Raw genomic sequence first — 24,318 nt, 5'->3', positions numbered from 1 at the left:
ATTTTTGTTTATGTCAAAAATTAAGTGAGGATAGATCGAGCAATAGGGATACTGAATACTAATCGTTCTTTTCCATTTTTCTCCCCTGCCTGTTCCAAAACCAGCCCTAACCGGTGCTGGGGGTTATGGGGAGCCGCAAGCCCACAGGGCAGGATCCGCCGTCCCCCCTGGCGCAGAGCAGGCAGTGTTGGCAGCAGATTCCCCTTCCCTCGATGTGTAAGTTCTCAGGATGATAAAAAACTTACAGGTCAGATATAGAACGAGTAGGGATAATAGGCTACATAGTGTTTAGTTTAGGAAGAGAAGTGGCAGGCTTCTTCGGGTCAGTTTTCTATTAAAAGTAGTAGTTTAATAGAGGCACAGTGTCCTTAGAGCATCTTTAGGCTTTTTCCTGCTTCGAGTTCCTTGCATCAGAAGCTTTTAGGCCATGGGTTGGTCTTTCAGATATGCTCCTTCGTCTTTAAGGTTGGTTACTTTCCTCTACTTATACGATACGATAATTGTTAAAATATCAACTAATCTCCGTTCAATGCATAATTGACTTACGATATTCAGTATGGAGAGAAATCGAATAAAATTAACTACGGTTAGCCTAGTGTTCACGATGATATATCGTATGCATATTCAGTAGCCTAGCCTAGCCTAAATGAAGATCGGATTCTGTCCGACTAAAGCATTATAATTGTATTATATGTATCATCATATTAGCGTAGTATAAACACTACTAACTCGGCATTCATTCACGCTGGAATCAGCGGATGACGAATACGGGTTTGCGTCGCCGTATCCATATCATTCTCTCCTGATTGCCTAAAATGACTAACGTAACAACACTCTCACTTATGCCAAGTTTGTACAAACGTCTTGAAGGAGACGTGTGTTCAAACTATGTTTACATTTAACATAGTCAATGAGGTATCTATCTTGGGGCATATAATCAGATGGGAATTCGTATGTATGACGTCTTCATACGTTTAACAGACTATTGCCGTCAGTAATTACATTGCGCTTATGTCAATTACAGTTACAAATTATTACCAGTTGTATTATCAAATTACAATGACAACTGAAATTAATATTAGGCCTATTAAAGTTAATTTAATTACCTTTAAATATTATTTTATTACTTTTCAATTAAATTACAATTACACTAGCTTGTCGTCAAACAGCACTATTGTAAGGAGGTGTGGCTTAGACAGACAAGATGCCGGCTAGTCTGTTTTATTTTCCTTGGCTCCAGATTCAACCATATCACTTGGTCTCGGCTAATGTTTTTGTCCCTAGTTAGCATATTAATGAATATCTGGATACTTAACTTATGGAACGAAGTCATACTGTTCGTCTTACGATGTAATTTAAGACCAAAATGTACTGATACGTCTCATTGGAAGCTAGTTTTTCCCTCGGGTTAGATGGCGTTAAATTTAGGATTCCGTTCGTTTTTCACTCGTTTTCATAGGTATTACGAACCTTACACTTTATATACTTTATTAATCCTTTGTCTGTGTGAAAACAACAGTAATGAGCTCTTTCATGCTATTAGTTTCTTTTACCACGGCTGCGTTTGAATTCATACAAAAGCTCGGGACTTCTGTCCAGGTTGCTGATGCACGTAATTTTGCCTTATTAGCTTCAGCTGCATTTATAACATGAATACAGTAGTTACCGTCGCACGCGGATGAATACAATAACGGATGTTGTTATAGGAGTCGATCGCATTAGCAACAAGTTCTCATTCGGTTGTTCATAGCTGTACGGAGTTATACGAGTATATTATCGTTAAGATAATACCCTTTTAACTTAGAAGAGGGTGCAATTTATGGAGGTGGAGATGTTAGACGATTGTATTTTCTCTCTCTCTCTCTCTCTCTCTCTCTCTCTCTCTCTCTCTCTCTCTCTCTCTCTCTCTCTCTCTCTCATCTCTCACTTCCCTGATTTTATATTCTCTTAATCCTAGACGATTGTATTTCTCTCTCTCTCTCTCTCTCTCTCTCTCTCTCTCTCTCTCTCTCTCTCTACTTTTCTGATTTCATATTCTCTCATCCTATTTTCCACGCTCTCCTAACACCTTTTCAAACTTTGTCAATTTCCCTTCAGCGCTGACTGACCTCATAGGTCCCAATACTCGGCCATTGGCTTAAATTCTATTTTTAAACCCAACAATCTTGCTGTCTGAGTTAGTATTAGAGTAGGGAGCGAATATTAGGAATATGTATAAGGTATTCATGATATGATATATCACGAGAGGATTTTAAGTATTAGGACAGATAGGAAAGAAACATGTCTGGGTCTATCTGGGGTATTCTTCCAAGTGCCAACCAGGCAGAGTACAGACAGGCAGGTCAACACTACAAGAGAGGACATCACTACGATCGACGACACCGTCGCAGACGCACCGATGGACATGGTTGTCTCCTCCGTACATGAGAGGCCTAAGGCCACATGGGAGGTCTTCAGTTTCCCTCCATACATGAGAGGCCAAGAGCCACATGGGAGGTCTTCAGATTCCCTCCATACATGAGAGGCCGAGAGCCACATGGGAGGTCTTCAGATTCCCTCCATACATGAGAGGCCAAGAGCCACATGGGAGGTCTTTCATTTTTTCCTTTACTCAGGTGAGGCACATAGCCAGCTGAGAGGAAAAAACAGGTTTTGTATCCCTCCCGCACTCAATGAGTTTTGACCTTAGGGTAGAGGTGCAGGGAGTTTTTCCCTCCAACATATGGGAGGCCTAGAAGGCCACACATGGGAGATAGTTTGGACGAGTGACAAATGAACTGAGACTGACCGCGTACTCAATTATATTGACTGACAACTGGTACAGTGGAGGGCCGGGTAGATTTGATTCCCCACCTCCAAATTAATGTTGTTAATCGGGCTTATTCAGGTGTTCAGGGGGTGTATTGCAATATGAAGTTTTTATTGTAAAACTAATATTGTAATACCTACCTGAACACCTGAATGATTCCCACCCTCCTCCCCTCTCATACAGAGTTATTGAGTTATGATTGACGTGAGAGGGCAGGTGTGACCGGCCCGTGAGGCAGGGCTACCAGCGGTGGCTGGTAACTAGGTAACGAGGGTGTTTGCCAGGAGATTGGCAACACTGATCGTTTATTTTTAACCAAAGATTTGGTAAATTTTTAATAAATAAAATGATGGTTCGGGTGGCTGGTAAGTGACCAGGGCTTATTCAGGTGTTCAGGTAGGTATTACAATATTAGTTTTACAATAAAAACTTCATTTTTCTGTCGCTTGGAATGTAAACAACGTTTGCAGTTCCTCCTGATGGATTTTCGTGTTTCATCGCCATCGATCGTCTGGGCTAACTTTTACAGGGAAGTAATGGATCTTTGGTTCGGCATACGCTTTTGTTAACTTTTAGTAATTTTTTTTATAAAATTAACTTCGAAAATTTCGAAGATTAGTGACGTGTAACTACCGAAGTTTTCGGTAGACACTCATGCACTTTCACGAAAGTGAATTACTTATACTTTCATGAAAGGGAATTAGTACTTATATTTATTCATTAATACAAATAAGTGTTAGAGTTTGATTGAGGAAATGTATATCTTTCTTCCTAGTTGGGGAAGTCAGAAAAGTAACTATCCTTTAGAAGCTTTATTAGCTCTTGTGTTAACGAGCAATTATAGTAGTAACAGTACTAGTAGTGTTGCATCCTCATCACCTTCTTACTCGCAGAATCTACAATATCATATTTGCAAATTGTAGACTTTGGATATAGTTCAAATGCGAACTCTTAGAACGTAAGAAGTGAATATAGTGTTCCCCCATTACAATGGAGGGTGCGTCTGATCGGCTCTGTCTCGCTCTCAGGTCTAGACCTCTTCCAAGCTCACAAGCCCAGAGGAGAAGGAATGTCGAAAACCGTAAGGAGGTTTCAGAGAATCCCCACCGGTCAGGCGTCCCCTCGGCAGGTTCTGTAGAGCGTCCCAGACTGCCAGGGATAGACATTGGAAAGGCATCCTAAAACAGTGTTTCTCCCTTTTTATGCCTACTGTTCCACGATGGATAGGAGAACTTCGAATGAATGAAATTGACGAAGATCCTCGTATAATGCCTTCTGGTAGAATTATTCAAAATGAGAATGACATTAATCGATCCACCTTTTGAAATCAGGCGACGATTTAGCGCCTTCTAATATTAGAGATCATTCGATAACATTTGTGATAAAGTCATTGTTCGAACATTTTTTCGCAACAAGTGAAATCCTTACAAAATTTCCTAAATTAATACGGTTTACCTTAATGTAACAGTATTATAGAGGATTCTATTACGCTAGAGTATGAGTTATATGATGCTATCGTGTCTTCGAGAAGTGATCGGAGAAGCATATCTTTATTGGTGAATTAAGAGTAGGATAGGAACATTTTTCTTTGTGTTAGAAGAGGTTTCCATGAATTACCAGTACCCTTCTAGGACTTTTCTAGGAAGGAATATGTTTAAAAGGATTGTTTAGACGACACCTATCTAGTTTCTAGACTTGTCAAAGTCTCGTTCGCTTAATTATGCATATATAAATACTTCCTGAAGTTCGATAATAATTTTATAAGATTCCTTTATTTAATGGAGTAACTGGCAACTCTGGAAAGGTAAGGCCAGACGGCTTTCGAAGACTGCTTTCGCTTTGAGACCAACGCAGTACCATCTTGTTCTCAGTCGTGAGCGGTCGTTTACAGCTCTCTCTCCTGCGGATTGGGATAACTAACTGTATCTCTTCCCTACAATCGTGGTCTTAGCCTCGGATTGAGGGAATACTGAAGCTATCATAAATAAAATATTGTCTGCCTTTTGTTAGGAAGCTTTCAATAAGAAAGATATCATGTTACCGTAGGTAACATGATTAAAGGATTCTAATGCAGCAGAACATTATATTATTTAATGCACTCATACTTACGAAAGCATGGCTTATTTGAGTACATACTTAGTGAGAAGAGAGATGTAATAGAGATTCACTTCAAGACTACGGTATGGTTAAGTCTTTCGAGAAAGGACACAACCGTATTTAGAATCGGATATTGCGCAGAAGTTGTATGAGTCGGATGGGAAACATTCTTTTAGTGGGAAATGGTTTCCCTGAATGGATTATACTACGTATATAAAAGTTTTTCATAATAATAACGGAATTAACATATGAAAGGATGTCGGGTACCATAAAGACACAGATGTTCTGGCACATCATAAAGATAATTAGTAGGAGGCGCCAGCCTGGCGCAAGTTGCGCCAGCCAGAAGCGCCAGCCTGGTGCAATAAGCCAAGAGCACCATCCAAAATATTTCTCGTTTGAGCGAGTTATTAAATAAAAGCAATGCAAGAATTTGCGAGTCTGTGAGAACCTCGATCGACTATAATAACTGTTAAAGTATGTCTAACATTTATTGCAAAGAGTTGTGAGAACCTGCGAGAAGTCTTCTTCATAGATTTCTTAGCAAGGTAGAAGATGAACAGTCTTCCTGTAGACTGCTTCCTTTTCCTCGAACCATGCCATAAGGAATCATAAGCGCCAGCCAGACGCCTGGCTCCAACTAGAAAATAATTAGTTAATAGATATACCTTAGAGCAAATTATGCTTTCCTACATAGAGCTGGGAAGTTACTCAGGCCCTCGCACTGGAGTAGTCCTTCTCGTTCAGGAAAAAAGTGGGGGGGGGGGGGGGGGGGTGGGGGGGGGGGGGGGAATACGGAAGAATTAACCGAGGAAAGAGTAATTCCCCTTCGGATATACTCGAATTAGAGGAAAATTGAGAAGAAACATCCAACTATGGAAGTACTGTAGAATTATAGGATTCTTACAGCACCTCTTCTTATTTTGATATCGAGATTTCCTGACCACGGTTGCAAGTAATGGGCCATAAAGGCTCCAGCCAGGCTTTAACCAGGCGATAGGCGCCAGCCAGGCGCGAAGCGCCAACCAAGCGCGGAGCACCAGCCAGGCGCGAGGCGCCAGCCAGGCGCGAGGCGCCAGACAGGCGCGAGGCGCCAGACAGGTGTGAAGCGCCAGCCAGACGCGAGGCGCCAACCAGGTGCAAGACATCAGGATCTCCAATTTCTCAGTATTTGGAGATAGACATTCCAAGAGTTTCCTCTTTGAGAACTGACACAAGATCAGTTTTTTCTTGACAGGGACACAAGTTGTCGCACAGGCGGCCGTGGCCCTTGTCAGGATTAACTGAAATTGCGGAGGTCTCTAACAAGAACAGACTTCTCATGTCAGGTTATATAGTGGTCGCGTGAGCGACTTCTTTCCTGGCAAGAGTTGTTGTTTTGGGAGAAACTTTCTTTGCCAGATCAACCCTCTACTGACAATTATTCTTGATATCGCACAGGTGAACGTAGTACGTGTCAGGATAAGTGGGTTCTTCTGCTTTATAGACCTTTACATGGTGAAGAGAACCGATATCTTTAGAGGTCTCTCGCTTTCCTCAACCTTATGAGACAAGTGATAGAAAATATATCGGACTCATAAGTTAATCTGGGTGCAGGTTTTAGAAAGACCTTGGCAACCCCTTTTTTTTTTCTTTTTTTTTTTATTGCACGTTTCGGCTAGTCCCTTGAACCATGCAGCTCCTCTTTCTCCTCTTTCATTGTTATTAACAGGATGTTATATTATCCTACTCCTATGTAAACATATAACAAGGGAGACCTTGTAATGTTTTGGTACTGGAAAAGACTCGTAGGAGCTCCTCAGTATTTGGGTGAGAGGCTTCTTTCAAGTATTTGAAACCAACTACATTACGGGGCCTGATGTCCTAGGGTAGGAATCTTGAATGATTCTCCTCGATCCTGGATCATTTATTAGGAGAATAGGATAATAATAATTTGTTGTTTTGCAGAATAACGATGATAGAATTTTCCATTCTCTCGTTGCCCAGGCACGAGGACGGGAAGAAAGAATATAAGAGAGAGGTAGCAATATACGCCATCTTTATTTTATAGAAAGGGGAATAAAATTTAGTCTTTTTCCCCTAAAATATAAACTCTTTACAGAATGTAAGACAAAGGGCGTCAAAGAAAGAGAGGATAATACGTTATGCCTCATTTTAGACAGAGAGGTTGGATTCACAGAGGTCATGTTCTTCTCACAGCAGGTTTTGGAAGTCTTTTCCAAGACAGTCTGAATATTCTTTCAGCATCTATTTTAAATGGACCTTAACAACCTCTCCACTCTGAGTCTGTCTGCATGCAGACTGACCAGAAGTGGACATGAATGAGAGGATGTTTCAAGATAAATGACAGTAGTCATGGATAAGATATATAATTACTGCAGATCGTGCTAGAGGGAATGAGGAAACTGTCCTCTTCCGATACCTCTGTGAACCACATAGCGGTTTTTTCTTCCCTTTCAGAGGGAAGAATCACCTTTGTATATATCTCCGATCAAAGAACGCAGTAAAAGGCTATACTCTGTCTCTATAAAGGGAATTGGAGATAGCAGAGCATTAAGATCTTCGGGATCTTATACAATACCTCTATACGACAAGACTAGGAGATCTTATAATTACAATGGGATCCTATTTGGGCCACAGATTCCGTGTTCTGACAAGATGGAACTGCTCCTCATCAATGTTTCTCTTGGTACTAAACGACCAAAAGGACGAGTGAAATTTTGGGCTTGGAATCTGGAATCAAATTCTAGAAAGACTCGGCAATGGGTTCCTGCCAGCATGGTATGTTTGGCAAAGAACTAAAACCTTTTATTCCAGGATCAACGCTTTCAGATAAAGGATTCATTGTCCAGGCAATGTATTTATGTTGTCATCTACAAAAGAAGATAAGGTTTAAACGTTTGCTGACAGAGTCTTTGGAATACGATGAGGGCTCAAAACTACTTCCTAGAAGGTTCGAAGAGATATATTTAAAGAGCTAGAAATCAGGAATCCTCCCAATTTCAGCTCAGTCTCTCCTTAGACTTCCAGGCTCTTTCCCTGCCTTCGTGCAAGGATAGGGAAGATTTTGCAACGAGAGAACTCATCAACATGTAGGAAGAGTGCTCGTTAGCAACGGAAGGATCAAGTATGATCCTCCTCGGAGGAAGACTGGTCTCTCGGACTATTAGATTTCCTATCGTCTACTGGATGTAGCTGACTAAAATTACCTCCCCTTGTTGCAGAGGCCATAAGCTCAAAGTGAAAGAATTTCTTCCACCCTTTTCCATTCTCCTGATAAACGATTGTGGATGTTCAGACTTTCGGACAATGTAGCGCCAATCAGGCGCCAAATGCCAAACAGGCGTAAAGACGCCAGAGCAAGACAGTCCAAATAAACACTGTCATTGTCTGATGAGGAGAAGGAGTAGGCCTCCATCTGGCGCAGATGCGCTAGAGGCGAATAAATCAGGCAAATAAAGTGTCCGAGGTGGACATCGCCAGTTTTCATAGAGACTCTTAACAAGCTTGAATCTCCAGCAAGTGGGGAGAAGTCAGCCAGGCGCCAGGCAAGCGAAGCGCCAGCCAGGCGCGAGTGAGGCGCCAGGCAGGCGCGAGACGCCAGGCAGGCGCGAGGCGCAAGCCAGGCTCTGGGCTTCATCCAGAAGAGATCTATTTCAAAGAAAGCCCTGGTCTTCTTTGGAACAGTGGAATCTCTAAAGCACTTCTTGAGTAACTTGATGATTCCTTCAAACAGCTAAGAATTAAAAGCGCTTGAAGTGCGAGCTTTTAACAATTCTTGTTCTTTCCATAACAATATGTCGTGAGAGACATATTAGCTGTAATAACGGGAGATGCAACTCTGTGTTGACTTCTCTTTGCACGAAGGAGATCAAGTGGGCCTATGAGAGATCCTTCTCTCTTTGTTATACGTGTCCACGGATGCGTTGCTGGGATAGGGAGCCAACACTGATCCTTAAGTAGTGAATTAAAAAAATTTTTATTTTTACATAAGTGTATTATTTTCTGGGGTTATTTGAAATGAGTTTGGGGATAGCTCTTTTCAAATTAAGCACAAACCCTCGTGTTAGGATCAGGTGATCGGGATCGGTGTTGTGCTCCTTAAATTATGCCAATAGGCATTGGTGTATTGTCATGTAAGTGGATAAGACCCCATTGACAAATGACCACTGGATTCTGTCAAGTAAGTGGATAAGACCCCATTGACAGATCTACAAGAACTCTTAGCCATAGGTCACATCCTCGCTGAGGCTCTTTGAGACGAAGCAGACTACTAGCAATAGCTAGGAAGTCGACCCTTCGTCTAAACACATAGGAACCAAGGTTTTATTTACGTCTAAACACATAGGAACCAAGGTTTTATTTATTTATTACCTACAACGTATGTTGTTTACCTGTCTATTCAGTAATAGCTGTCTTTTACCCTACACCAATGGTGTGAATCAGCTATGTATATATCTGACAGGTAAGTTGAATGTATAAAAATGATATTGTTATGATACAATAAAGTTTTATACATACTTACCTGGCAGATATATACAATTAAATGGCCCACCCAGCCTCCCCTCAGGAGACAGCTGGAAGAAAAAATATGAATTAGAAAACGGGTATGGTTCCTATTCCCGCCACCCAGCGGCGGGGGGGTAGATCACCTGACCTACCTGCTGCGTGTGCCGCGAAATTCGAATTTCTGTCGGGGACGACGGAGTAATAGCTATGTATATATCTGCCAGGTAAGTATGTATAAAACTTTATTGTATCATAACAATATCATTTTTCCGAACTATACAAACCTGAGGTCCTTTACACATAGTCCCACTTCATGCCACCCCTCACTCTGTTCCTGGGCCTAAAGCAAAGTGAAGCGTCACCTCCCAGTCGGGCGGGACACCCGACTACTGGACAAGCAGTTAACTACCGAACCACCTTGTTCGAAAGCTTACGACCGGTTCCAGCTGGCGCTGATTATATTCCATATGTTAAAGGACCTCAGGTTTGTATAGTTAGGAAAAATACAATTTCTGGGCTCAGCTCGTGTCGCTGCGCGAAATATCCTTTAATCTATTATTTCTAGGGTAAATGTACTAACACATACCAGAGAATAAATAAAATAAAGAAAAAGGTCAGTATAACTGACTCGCTCACCCTCCAGGAGGGTGTCGGTATGAACACTAGGCGAGTGAGACCACTACCACGAGCCAAATGCCAATAGAAATCTCCCACTACAAAATCCCTCCAAGAGGGGAGCCGACCCACAGAGTGAGCAGCTCGTACTACTACTACTCCATCCCATGCTGCCGACTGCTGCGCCTCTGGTGGCCATCCTTTCAAGTGAGCACACACGAGCGGTGTGATATTTTTCTCTCTGTGTTTTTGTCCCTTTCATTGGATTTTCTATTATGGAGCGTGCAGCTATCGCAGCAGCTAAGTTAAGTACTCAGTATTTACGGTTAGTTAGTTTTTTCCGGCCCTGAGACAGTATTTGCCGTTTTTAGTATAAATACGACCTCGGGGTCGGAAGCATGGCAGCATGGTTCTGCCTCGTGATGGGTTCGTTCTTGGTCTCCCATACCTAGAACATCCCCTTATTTATCTTCGCTCTTTATGATTATCCTCTTTGGGTACGGTCTACTCAGGTTTGTCATGCATGCATGTATTTACCTTACGTAGGCTTCTTCTATCCAGACCCTAGTCCAGGTTCTTAGTATCGGCCTCTGGACTAGCTTTGAGTGGTAGACTTGCCTTCGGGTTAGTCGTACACTCCTGGATTTTTTTCTCCTGCTATATTGTTTTCTTTCTTTCATTTATTTATTTATATAACTGTATATTTTATTATTGTTAGGTTAGTTAGGCGTTTTCTGCTTAGCCTAGGTCCTGGCTCTTTTTGAGCCATTACTACGCTCATCAGTCCGGTTGCTTCCCTATAGCATCTCTCTGATCAGTTGGTTCGGCCAGTGGGCTTATTTGCCTCGCTTTTCAGTTCAGTATGCTTCCCGATAGCATCTCCCTGATCAGTGGTTGTCCTAGGCTTAGTTGTCGTACTTGGTCTTACAGCCTCGTGGTCACTTCGTGATCACGGGCAGCCAGACGCCTGTCCAGTCATTCTTCCCCCCCTCCCGCTCATTCCATAGTGGCGGGCGGGGGCGGGTCGGTCTGCCCATGCTCGCTCCTCATACCCGAGCCTGCCTCCCTCTCTCCCCTCAGGCGGAGGGGCTAGGGAGTCGGGACGACCAGACTGGTCTCGACCTCTCCGGCTTCTCGGTCCGGCCGGTTGGTACTGGGAGTGGGGGGGGGTACTGGCCTTGCCCACCCTCCTCCGCGCTACTTGTCGCTCCGGGCTAGCTTGAGCCTGTATGTCTTCTCGCTCTTTCCCATCTTACTAGGGCTCCTTCCTGATCGGAGTCCTGGTATCCAGCGGAAAGCGGAAGTTGTTAGTCCACCCAGTAGGGTGGACCGGAGCATACAGTGGGTCTCTACTAACCTTACCGTTTTGTTCTGAGTTACTACACTCCGCTACGCACTGGACTTTGTCCGGTTTGCTTGTGTTGTTAGTTTAAGTATCTTTAAGTTTATCTTAAGAACCTTAAAAACATCCCCCTCCCTTACATATCTTACCGGATCTCTCCGGGATTATAGCCTATTCAGGCGATGCAGGGAGGGGTTATGCACAAATTTTTTCCGAGCTCCGGCATGCATCGGAGCTCTTCTGTCCTTTAGACTGTAAGTGATGTTTTTTAAGATACTCATGTGTCTCCCCACTTACAGGCCACCAACTGTGAGCATCCGGGATGTTCCGCCACACTTCAGGACCCTTGTGGACACGAAGTTTGCCTGGTCCCATGCTCCATGCGCGGACTCCGCTCGGGGACATCCAGGTCTGGTACCATGAGACGTGTACCATATGTTACGATCTGGTGAGCCAGCTTTTGGAAGGGGTAAGTTTTCCACAAATCTTCCAGTAGCTGCTCCGCTTCTTTTTTTAGCGCTTAAGTTTTCATCATATTAACTTAAGGCAATTAATTTAAGTTATACTTTAAGTTTTAGTTTTAAGTGATTCTTAAATCTAAACTACGCCCTCTCTTCCAGGCTCCGGCGGTAAGAGATACCGCACTGGCTACCCATGCGGGCCTGGGTCGGCGGTTTGGGAAAAACGCCGCCAAGGGACAGCCCTACATCCTAGAGAAGCGGTTGGCATTACTAATCTTCCCCGGAGGCAAGGCGACAGGATACGTCGACCCGATAGAAGCGGATCCGACTATCGCCTTCATCCAACAACAGCTGGCCACCTCATTAACTGATCAGGACCAGGATATCTCTACGGATGTCGCGACCCTAGATATTAATGTTGAACCTATGGTAGGTATAGACGGACCTGTTGGTCGAGGTAGGTACGGTGGACACCAAGGGTCACCCTTGGGCGTAACTGTTTCTTCTACTCCTGCAACCTCTCCATCCTTCCAAGGCTTTACGGGTGACGAAATATATTCTCCTCCTGGTGCTTCGGTTAGACCTAAGGTCAAGTCTAAGGTGATGACTTTGACTAAGACGTCGTCGTCGTCTAAGAAGACGACTTCGGCTTCATCCTCCTCCCGTAAGTCTCCGGCTGGGAATCCCGGAGCATCCAGGTCTAAAGCTTCTAGCTCCGGGCTCTAAGTCCTCGAGGAGTAAATCCTCCAGAGAGAGATCTCGCACTCCGGCAGAATCACCAGTTCCGCTACCTTTGGTTCCGATTCAGAGCCTCCCCTCCACCTCCGCAGCAGCTCCGGCTTTGGACTCCAATGCTGGCCTGTTGCAACAGGTGGGGGACCTGGTTGGGTCCTTAAAGAGTAGCATGGAGCAAATGATCTCTCGTCTGTGGACAGGATTACTTCCAGGACTCCATTATAGCCGGGCTGAGAGAAGCTCCTCTAGCCTCTCCTCCACTGTCCAACACGAGTGGATCCCACTTCCTCCGTATGACTCACTACCTCAGTTTCTCTATGAACAATCCGTGGAGAGTAGCGTCATACGCCCCCCCCCTTCCAAGACGGTCTCATCTCTATACCGGATTTGGGACCTCGAAGAAGAATAGAGGACTTCGAGTTCTTCCCGGAAGACCTCCAGCCTCCGTTCATAGGCTACGCAAGGCTTACGCGTCGGCTATGGTGCGGGACGATAAGGTACCTAAGGAGACAGTCCTCTACTCACGAGACCAGGCTCAGAGAGAATGGCTCCAGGGTTTTGTTTAGAGGACATGGATTGTTCTAACAGATACAACCATTTAAGAGTCCCTTTACCATTTTTACAATGGATGAGAGTACCCCGCTCCCGTTCCTAACCAACAGATCGCGAGGTCGACCATCCCAGCGCCCAGAAGGGGGAAACCTATACCGCAGTGAAGGAAGCGGATCCCACTTCTCCGTTGCTCCCCTCAGTTGGAGAATTGTGGGAAGACTTGCCGAATACATTCTCAGCTGGCCAAACTCAAACCGGACTGTGCTATGGAGCAGTTTGGTGAAAAGCTACCCAGGCTCCCAGATAGCCTTATTCAGGCTGAGTTTTGATGCAAAATCGCGTCTAGCCAGATCCATCAATTCTATGGCTATGTCTGAGGTAGCTACCATGGCTTATGGATCAGAAACCGATTTTTAAGCTCATGACCAAAGCCCACCCTGACTCAAACGGTACAGTCAGATATGTTTGAGTTTCGCCACTGCCTCGGACGAATTGTAGGAAGCATGTCCTACAAGAGGCAACCATTCGGCATGAACCAAATAGGTTACTCTCGTCTAGCATCTGGGGAGCAGATCTCTTACCAGAAGCTATGGTTAAGGAGGTCCAATCAGAGGCTACCAGGTTAAACCAGAGCCTTAAGGATCGTTGGGGCCTTTCGGCTAAGAGGAGCAAGACCTGACTCCTAAAGGTAAGGGACAAAAAGAAACCCAGGCGTTTCCAACCTTACCAGAAGAAGCAACTACGCTTTCCTCAACAGTTCCAACAACCAGTAACCGTAGTTGCAGACAGCCCAACCTCCACTTCTAAAGCGTCAATCACAGCCAATTTATGTGATATCCCCTCAGCCTCAGCCCTCCACCTCTTACGCCATCTCTCCAGCTTACAATCAAGCCTTCGAGAGTCAAGCTTCTCAGAAGTATGACCGCTCGGGTAAGGGAGGTAGAGGTAAGCGTTCCTTTCGTGGGAGAGGATCGGGAGGCCCCTTTAACAGGGGAAAGCACTTCAGAGGAGGCCGAGGCGGTTACCAGAACCAATGAAGACTTCAGGTAGGGGGGAGGCTGTTTCACTTTCGCCACCGGTGGGACTTCAGCCAATGGGCTCAGAGCATAGTGTCAAAAGGTCTGGGTTGGAGCTGGTTGACGAACCCACCTCCATCAGACCTTTCCGTCAAACTTCCTTCCAAGGAATTGACAGAGTACGCAGACGATCTCCTTCAAAAAGGAGCTATAGCGAGAGTCAAAAGATTAAAATTTCAAGGTCGCTTGTTCAGCGTGCCAAAGAAAGGCTCACAAAAAAGAAGGGTAATCTTAGACTTGTCCCGCTTAAACTTAGCCATCCGCTGCGGCAAGTTCAAGATGCTCACGATCTCACAGGTGCGGACCCTACTTCCCCGTGGGGCCGTCACCACCTCTATCGATCTTACAGACGCTTACTATCATATCCCTATTGCAAGACACTTCCGTCCGTATCTGGGTTTCAAGATAGGAGACCAGACATTCTCCTTCAAGGTAGTTCCATTCGGACTCAACGTGGCACCCAGAGTGTTTCACGAAGCTAGCGGAAAGTGGTAGTGCAACAACTCAGATCGCAAGGGATCATGGTAGTAGCGTATCTCGACGATTGGTTGATCTGGGCCCCATCAGTCGAGGAATGCAACAGAGCTACTCTGAAAGTGATTCAGTTCCTGGAATATCTAGGCTTCAAAATAAACAGGACCAAATCAAGACCTCACTCCAGAGTCAAACTTTCAGTGGCTGGGCATTCAATGGAATCTATCATCCCACACTCTGTCGATTCCATCAACCAAAAGGAAAGAAATAGCAAAGTCAGTCAAGCAATTTCTAAGTCACAAACTAGCGTCAAGGAGAGCCCAGGAAAGGATCCTGGGTTCTCTCCAGTTTGCATCAGTACAAACGTCTTAATGAAAGCCAAACTGAAAGACCTAACCAGAATCTGGCGCTCGCGAGCAAACGTCAGTCCAGGGACAAACTATCCTCAGTGCCTCTGATTCTAAAGAATCGACTTCGGCCATGGGCGAGAGTCAAGAATTTATCAATGTCAGTACCCCTTCAGTTCCCTCCACCAGGGGTCACCATCCACACAGACGCGTCCTTAAGCGGCTGGGGAGGGTATTCCCAGGTCAAAAAGGTTCAAGGGACTTGGTCACCTCAGTTCCGTCAGTTCCATATAAACGTACTGGAGGCAATGGCAGTGTTCTTGACTCTAAAAAGGTTACGCCACCCAAGTACTCCCACATAAAGCTAGTCCTGGGACAGCGCAGTGGTAGTACATTGTATAAACAGAGGAGGCTCCAAGTCACGTCATCTAAATCACGTCATGATAGCCATCTTCTCCCTGGCAGACAAGTTCAGTTGGCATCTTTCCTCCACTCACATAGCTGGAGTAAGAAACGTCATAGCAGACGCCCTATCCGATCAGTACCCCTAGAGTCGGAATGGTCACTGGACAACAGTTCGTTCCAATGGATCCTTCAAGATTCCCAGGGCTACAGGTGGACCTCTTCGCATCACAAGCGAACCACAAACTACCGTGTTATGTAGCCCCCAACCTGGACCCTCTGGCCTATGCACGGACGCCCTGGCTCTAGACTGGAACAACTGGGAGAAGATTTACGTCCTCTCCAGTGAATCTCCTACATGAAAGTAATTGAACAAACTCAGGACTTTCAAGGGTCAAGTGGCTCTAGTAGCCCCAGACTGGCCGCCGGAAGAGCAACTGGTATCCTCTAATTTTGGAGCTGGGCCTTCGTCCTCTTCAGATCCCCAGTCCCAAGCTCTCCAGTCAGTAGAAATGAAGACTGTGTTCGCTTCCTCAGGGGATTCTCAAAACTAACTTTATGGATTTCATGAGTTTGCGGCAAAACGAGATGCGAATATTGACCCTCAGAATATTCTATTCTTGGAATCCGATAAAAGGGATTCGACTTTGAGGCAGTATGATGCTGCTGTCAAAAAGTTAGCAACCTTCCTGAGAGATTCGGATATTAGAATCATGACAGTTAATTCAGCTATATCCTTTTTCAGATCCTTATTTGAAAAAGGTTTAGCAGCTAGCACGATTACGACAAAACAAGTCAGCTTTGAAAAAGATATTTCAATTTGGATTTAACATAGACTTGACGGATTCCTACTTCTCGTCTATTCCTAAGGCAATGTGCTAGGCTTTAGGCCTTCTGTAAGGCCTACGTCAGTTTCATGGTTCTTAAACGATGTTCTAAAACTGGCTTCCGAAACCCGATAATGACACATGCTCGTTTTTTATTTTAATGCCTTTTCCCTTAAGAAAAAACCCTATTCTTATTAAAGCTTAGCTTCAGGAGCAAGAATTTCAGAACTGTCGGCTCTATCCAGAGACCCGGATCATATTCAGTTCCTTCCCACAGGAGAAGTCCTACTTTTCTCCGGAACGTAGCTTTTTAGCAAAGAATGAAGATCCTTTGATGAGGTGGGAACCTTGGAAGGTACTACCCCTTCCACAAGATGTATCTCTTTAGCCCAGTTACAACCTTACGAGCCTTTCTGTCTAGGACCTCCTCATCTTCGTCGGGTCCCCTCTTTAGGAGGGAAAAAGGTGGAACTTTATCCATTAAAGCATTCAGGCAACAAATCCTGTACTTTATTAAGCAAGCCAATCCTGACTCTTTCCCGAAAGCACATGATGTCGGGTCAAGGGCAGTAGCCACCCAAATCAATTTAATTATTTTCCAACATATGAACTTCGATGAGTGAAAAAGTATACCTGGATGGAAATCGCCGACAGTGTTCAAACGTCACTACCTTAAGTCCTTGGAAGCTCTGAAATTCCCAGCAGTAGCAGCGGGTAACATAGTTTCCCTGACTCTAGCTAGTTTGTAGTAGAAGATTCAGTCCTCCTTTCTACCTGCCTCACCCAAAAGTTCGTCTATTCCTACCTGGTTCATTGCATTCACCTTGTGTCTTAGCTGCTTTTGTGATAGTGTAGTGGGGTGCCCCTTATTGTCTGGTTAGGGACACTCACAAATGATTATACACATTGATCTCATGGATGTTTCCCCTTATTTTTATGCTAGGGGATACATCATATTATAATGATTACGGGTTTTGTATATTAAGTCATATACATTCCTTTATATATTATTATTGTTGATTGTTTTTATTAATTGCTATTATACTTTGATACATGCTGTTACACAGATAACATTGATACATAAATAATTTTACCTGTACATATGTAATTACCTTATGTTTACAAACATGATTAGATTTAAGGGTAATTTAAAGCATATTTCTATATACCTCTGTGTATATGTATCTTTTAGCAATTATAGTCTATTCTTATATATTTTATCTTTTATTTGAGACCTATTCTGATTTATTTTATTTTTATTCTCAGTTTATTACTTTTGTTTACAATCTTGTGCTATTTCTCTGGTACGATTTCGCGCAGCGACACGAGCTGAGCCCAGAAAAGGGATTTTGACGTAAGGAAAAATCTATTTCTGGGCGATTGGCTCGTGTCGCCAGCGAAATCCCACCCTACCCATCCCTTCGCCCAAGATTGTCTGCTAACTTCAGGATGGCCACAGAGGCGCAGCAGTCGGCAGCATGGGATTGGAGTCAGTAGTAGTACGAGCTGCTCACTCTGTGGGTCGGCTCCCCTCTTGGAGGGATTTTGTAGTGGGAGATTTCTATTGGCATTTGGCTCGTGGTAGTGGTCTCACTCGCCTAGTGTTCATACCGACACCCTCCTGGAGGGTGAGCGAGTCAGTTATACTGACCTTTTTCTTTATTTTATTTATTCTCTGGTATGTGTTAGTACATTTACCCTAGAAATAATAGATTAAAGGATATTTCGCTGGCGACACGAGCCAATCGCCCAGAAATAGATTTTTCCTTACGTCAAAATCCCTTTTATGATAAATTGTAATATTGCAGTGATTTTAGTTAAGGAAGAGATTCTGATTAATTTTGATCTGTCAATTCAAACTTTTCCTAGGGTAATACTGACCCTTGCCTTTTAAATATCGTAGTATCGTCAGTGCGAGCTGGAGCAGGTATTGAACCTGGTAAGAGAGTAATTAATTGATGGTTAATAGGGCAATGGGGGAATAATCTCACCCATGTTTTGTCACCACTAGGCACTAACTCTTTTATCAGCCACTGTGAAAAGTTGACATTTTTCTGTGTTGTCTTTTCCTTTTGTTGTTGAATCCTTGATGATTAGCTGGATTATTTTCAGTTGCTATTTTGTCATTATTTCCTCAACTTTGTTTTTTCCTTAATACGTAATGGCGAAAAACAACAATACTGTTGTGAGTGATGTGACTATCCTTTTGGGCTCTTGAGCTCTCCTGTAATGGTAGGTCCCCACAGGTACCCCTCCTTTTGTACTTTTGTAGGGGGAAGGCGTATACTCAAGCTTTCTCCTGCAAGGAGTGTGTTGGGTAGGGTTCTCTTCAGGGAGGGAAGTTTGTAGGTGGACAAATAATAAAGACAGAGCATTTGTTGGCTGGGCTGGGGAAACTCCCCTGGTGACACCGTTAAATTTCTTCCTCCATCCCTCCCAGCAGTAGCCTTTTGCTTATCTGATTTTTTTTAATATTCTTGGTAGTCCATCTTTTGCAGAATTCATGGACAATCTGGCTGCTGCTTGCAGCTGCTTCTACTACCATAGAAGAGGTGGGGGGGAGGTCTCGTGGTACAGTAATACTTTTCGTAGAGGACTTTGGTTGCTTCAGCATCTTTGGATCAGTGCGTTTTTGATAGTAGAGTCAAGTGCAGGGAAGTGGGGTCCAGGAATACCAGGAATAACTACACCTCAGGCATTCATTCTTAATTTAGTTTCCAAGAAGTGTCTCCCTCCTCCCTCCCTTTTAATGTGAGTGGGTTGGGGGAAAGTAGAGCTTATTCTGAACCCATTGTGTGGTATTAGCTAGAATAAGTTTCCTACTGGCCTGATTTCATCTTTGCTTTTCTTTACCTTAGTGCCCTTTCTCAAGCAGAGGCTTATGCATGCACAGAGCACTATACTCCTCATGTCAACCCATTTGCTAGACTGAGCAGGAGGTTGCAGGAGTCTTGCCATCCCTGCTTACATCCACAATTTGGAGCATGGCTTTCTCAGGTAGGTTTCACCTCCCACCTAAGGAGTAAGTCTCTTGTATAAAAGGTGATGGTTTGTTTCCTTAGGACCAAAAAACAAATTTGGAAGTAATGTGTATTTTCCCTGTGGCTGATGGAAAAACTTGAATGGTGATGTACGGCGAGTGAGGGATACTCGCTCATTCACCTGCCATTGCCACTAGTTAACAACATTGTTACCAGCTCATCCAAAGGATAGTCCTCTGTAAAAGGCTCTGGTCTGTATACCTAAGAATGATACAGTTTACATTAAATATTAAAATATATTTGTTGAGTTAGAGATTAAATATCAGATACAGGTATCTCAGAAAGTTTTTTTTATTTCAGGTACCAACGTCATTGAGGCCAGGCGCATCATTAAAGAATCTGGCTGCAATGTGTTCATTACAAGTGATTTTGAAGAGGCTGCTAAGAATGTGGTAGCAAAAGTGAACTAACAAGGTCATTTGAAGAGAGTTGATTATTAGCTGTATATATAGATACTTGATCAATTTTGAAATTATTTTTGGGGTTTACTTTTGATGCAATTAGTGGTCATTGCATTATAGCAGTGAGCACACCAACAAGAATTGTACAGTATTTTTCAAGTGTTCTTAAATTTATTCATGCCCTCACTACTACCAAACTGAATGCTCATTACGTACCCCTGCAGTAGGAGATATTAACTGCTTAATGTCAGAAAGGGAATTTTTTTAAGTTATTTAAACTGCTGTCGTTATCCAAGTATTTTTTAAGAGGTTTGTGGGGCATAGGAGCTTTGAGTAGATGCAACTTAGATTGTGCTTGTGGAATGTTGATCACTTGTGCCTGCCATTTTGTGACCTATGCCATTACCCTTGTCAGTTATTGTAATGGTTCAGTCTTTGCTGATGGTGAAAGTGAGATATGTCTGTTGGAAGGTGAAATAATGGAGAATTTTTATTACACAGTGAAGATTTTCTAGCCCTGATTATTATCATTCAATTAAGTGGATTTTATATTTAGTTGTCAGGACACCTGTAAGTTTTTGTGCAAAGGAAACAAAATAATACTATTGGAATTTTTTCAAGTGTATATTCTCATAGTTGTTTGATATACTGTGGAATATTGTCTTGGCAAGTTTCTGTTGTTAAAGTCGCCTACACCATTTCTTAAGGGTTAATGTAATCTTCATTAAAAGGTTGAGAGTGTGTGAGAGATGACACAGGTTTTGCTGCAATGGAACTCCATTTTTACAAAATGCCTGAGGATTTTTTTTATAATTATTTGAATGTCAGATCAAAAGGCAGCTTCCCTTCAAAGCTTTATGTAGCAGAAGGCAGCTGATGTTTTAACATTTATTTTAGTTATAGAAGTTGTATAATCAGAATTTATTACTGTATGTATGGTTTTTTTGTGTGACTTTTTGTGTATTTTTCACCTGTTATTCTTTGTTAACACAGTAAGTACTGTGTGATAAATCATTTTATAACTAGAAATGACAATAAAGTTGCATAATTTCTTTCCCTTTTACTTTTAGACATAATAAGTGATTCAGGGAACTGTTGCAATAAGACATTTGAGAATTACAACTGCTTCTTAAATTTTGCTAAGAGTTATTTTTAATAGAGTTTATATTGCTGTTATGGATATTAATAATGATGGGGTATTTTGTGGTATTTGATAATGAACTGCAATATGATAACCAAATTCATTCCATTTGATGTATTTTGGTATAAGAGAACACTTGTATAATAGTTACTAATAAATATTTTTATATTGATGTTTCTGTAATTCCCTCCACCTTCTCATTGGGTATTACCCAATTTGTAATGTAATGGTAAATACAGTATGTGTTTTTAAAGATATAGGTCTTCCATTTAGGCAGATATAAGCTTGGTAATTTTATAATATTGTCTGAAGACTGATATAGTAGTCCTTTGTGTGCAATATGCCAAAGTGTAGAAATGTCTTAGATTGTACTACTTACAGTGTGGAAAACTTTCTATTACAAGTTGGCCAGATTATTACCTAATTAAAAGTGTGCTTTTGGTGTGGTTTCTTTTTGCGAGGTTAAGAATATTGAGGGTCTTATTCTTCATCCTACCGATATCTTTCCCAATGGCCATACCACGTTGAAAGCACTGCTTCTTGTCCTACCTATATCTTTAAAAAAATGTTTATCTTTGAGTTCTTTTGCTGGTGAATCTTAACAAATGGCATCCTCCCTGCTTTCTTGTAGTAGCTGGAGAGGCATGTGAACTGTTACACATCAGTAGCTAAAAGTTATCTAAAAAAATATCACAAGTTAGCTATTGCTGATACTTCACAACTGGAAAGAAGACACTTGAACCTTAAGGTTGTTAATACTGACTTGTGTGCACCTCCTGAGAAATATTTTGGGAACTGGCCTAAGCTGACACAAAAGAGGGATTGATTCTGTCGGCTTGGAAGAAGGGATGGATAAGTATGAGAGAACAGGAAAGGAGGAAGTTGTTGGAGGGATGACTTGAGAGGCTCCAGAGGACAGAAAATAAACTGGGAAACAGCAGGACAAAGCAGAACTAAAGGAGTTCAAGAATGAGCCCTTACAAGATGGAGAAACCGAGAGACCGTCAGAAAAGGTAAGAACACAAATCCTTGGAATGGTCAAGGTAATCAGGGACTGATTTGAGGGGTAAAAAGCAGGAAGAAATTGTTTGACACCCAGAACGTGGCAAGGAGGCGTTAAAGACCACAGTCAAGTAGTGAGGTGGAGGATTTTATTGAACAAGAAGAGTGAGAGCCACCAAAGAGAACCCTGTTATTTTGGGAACCAATGGCAAGGGTGAATTAGAACCATGTTCTTGGTACCAAACCACGTAACCCGTCAAAAGTATGTAAGAAACAATAGAGAGAGGAGATTGCCATCCACTTGCCAGTGGAGGCATGGAGAACCACCCTTCCTAAGACTACAAATAATAATGAGCATACAAGCTGTTGTATCCATAGAGGGTCAAAAGTGGTAGAAGAGGCTGCCCAGAACTCCAGTTTAGAAGAAATCTGTCACATTGATTGATTATCCAGAAAGTTGGAAAATTGCCGCCATAGCCATCCAAGCCTCGGTGACATGCCGATTGTCCCATTCTGTCTGCTCAGCTCTGCCTGGATAGAAAAGTTGTTGCCAGACCTTCCCCAGACTTGAGCTTGGCAACAATAGCCTAGCTGTCAACAAAACCAAGGGAACCTGACCATATTTATGAGCCTGACAGTTGGAGACATCCCAGACAGGCACAGCAGTACATCCCCATGCATGACACGACCTTTGGACAGTAGGCATTCCTTAAGGGAGTTACAGCATCCCTTCGTCCCTAGCTGCATCCACTTGTTAGGCTTGTACTTGCATACATTCTTACTTCCTACCTTCCATCTTGTTGTCCAATTTCTCTACTATTACTTCTTTGTGTAACTGTGAGGTTTTCTCCTGGTTTCACCAAAAGATCTGTGTACAGTGTACGTCATGTCATTTATTTTCAGAATCTTTGTCTTGCGATTCAACCATTTCAACCAACCCTTTTTCACTGTCTTAAGAACTGAATGGCTGAAAGTCCTTTAACTGTCTAAATTTCATGATTCATTCAATCATTTCCTCCCATATGCATCACAGGCCTCTTGGATAGCAGATGGAAACAACCACAAGGAAGAATCTGTCCATAGAATCATAAGCAATGTAAGAAGTCACACATCCGTGGCAAATTGAAGTGTGATAGAGACCTCATACTATACTGCAAGCAAACTCGCTGCCCAAAAAGTAAGAAAAAGAACTTGGATCTGATCCTTTCCTGATCACAGACTACCACAGCAGATGTGTAGGCCATAATCTTAAAGCAGTGACTAGACGAAAGGTCACGAAGTTGTAGGAGTTTAAGAAGGGTTTCTTTCTCAGTGACTGAACCTCTGGGACCAAATAATCAATGTTCAACCATTTTGGTACAAAAAATGACAGCATATTTTATGTGGTTCCTTATTGGTATTAGATAAATCAAGAGCTCTTTGCATATACAGAATTAAATAGAATATCCTGTTATTCAGTGAAATTAGTTCAACAATAAATGTAAATGTAAGATGTTGCTCCCAGTCATGTGGTAAATGTTTTAAAAATTAAACTTCTGAGTGAGCATTTTGTTTGTCAGGAAATGTCATAATCATTGTCACTAATGCAGTGAGATCCATTTGACAGTGAGAATGTACAGCAATACGGAAGGAAAAGCTGTATAATTGAAGGGTTTGCACTGACAAATTATTTGCTTATAAAAATTCTAAAGGTCCTTACCGTTGGGGAAGGCAACCATGGAAGAGAGCCTCCCTGTTAGGATTGGCCCATCTCCCTTCTTTTGAAGGAAATCCCTGACAAGGGTTCCGTTACAGTAGGGACAGCAGCCATCCCTAAGGAAGACTTCCAGCCATGCAATAATCATCGGTCACCCTCACACAAGGCAGCACCAGAAGAGGGTTTCACTTCAAGTTTCCCAACCAGGTGAAGGAAGGTCTCCGCTTTCCCCAAGGGAGTCAGTGCAGTGGCCAGACCTTGAGGACGGTCTTGGCTGGATCGTCACCGAAACGTCCTGTGGAAAATAATCAGTTATTTCTCTGAAATTCTATCTCGATAACAAAACACGTCTCTCTACTTCCTTTAATTACTTTCCATTTATAAGGAAAAGCTACGTTTTTTTGTATGTATGTACAGTATGTACACGCTCACACGAACACACACAGAAGGCCCATAAAAACACTATTTACACGTTGCAACCATTTATTTCGGATACCAAAACTTTGGAAATATATGATTGCAATGTGTAAATGGTGTTTTTATGGACCTTCATATCTTCACAGCGCGCTGTTAGATTATAGTAAATGACCTCCCTATGCACGTGCATATCTCTCTCTCTCTCTCTCTCTCTCTCTCTCTCTCTCTCTCTCTCTCTCTCTCTCTCTCTATGTATATATATATATATATATATATATATATATATATATATATATATATATATATATATATCCATTCAGGAAATCGCAGACAACCACATCAGAAGAATAATTTATTAGAGACGTTTCGCACAT

General features: G+C 42.7%; 1 protein-coding gene across 1 annotated transcript in view; it reads left to right on the top strand.

Moving 5' to 3' along the window:
* The window catches only part of LOC135201912 (succinate--CoA ligase [GDP-forming] subunit beta, mitochondrial-like), an 80,115-nt gene extending 59,114 nt beyond the window's left edge, over positions 1–21,001 (top strand). Inside the window, exon 7 of the mRNA XM_064231209.1 lies at positions 19,588–21,001. Within this exon, the coding sequence (XP_064087279.1) occupies positions 19,588–19,697 (110 nt within the window). The 3' untranslated portion in view covers positions 19,698–21,001. The remainder of the gene's footprint in view (positions 1–19,587) is intronic.
* The last annotated feature ends 3,317 nt before the right edge of the window (positions 21,002–24,318 follow it).

Source organism: Macrobrachium nipponense, chromosome 28, assembly GCF_015104395.2.
Source record: "Macrobrachium nipponense isolate FS-2020 chromosome 28, ASM1510439v2, whole genome shotgun sequence".
NCBI lineage: Eukaryota > Metazoa > Arthropoda > Malacostraca > Decapoda > Palaemonidae > Macrobrachium > Macrobrachium nipponense.
This window is presented reverse-complemented; position numbering and strand designations above follow the sequence as displayed.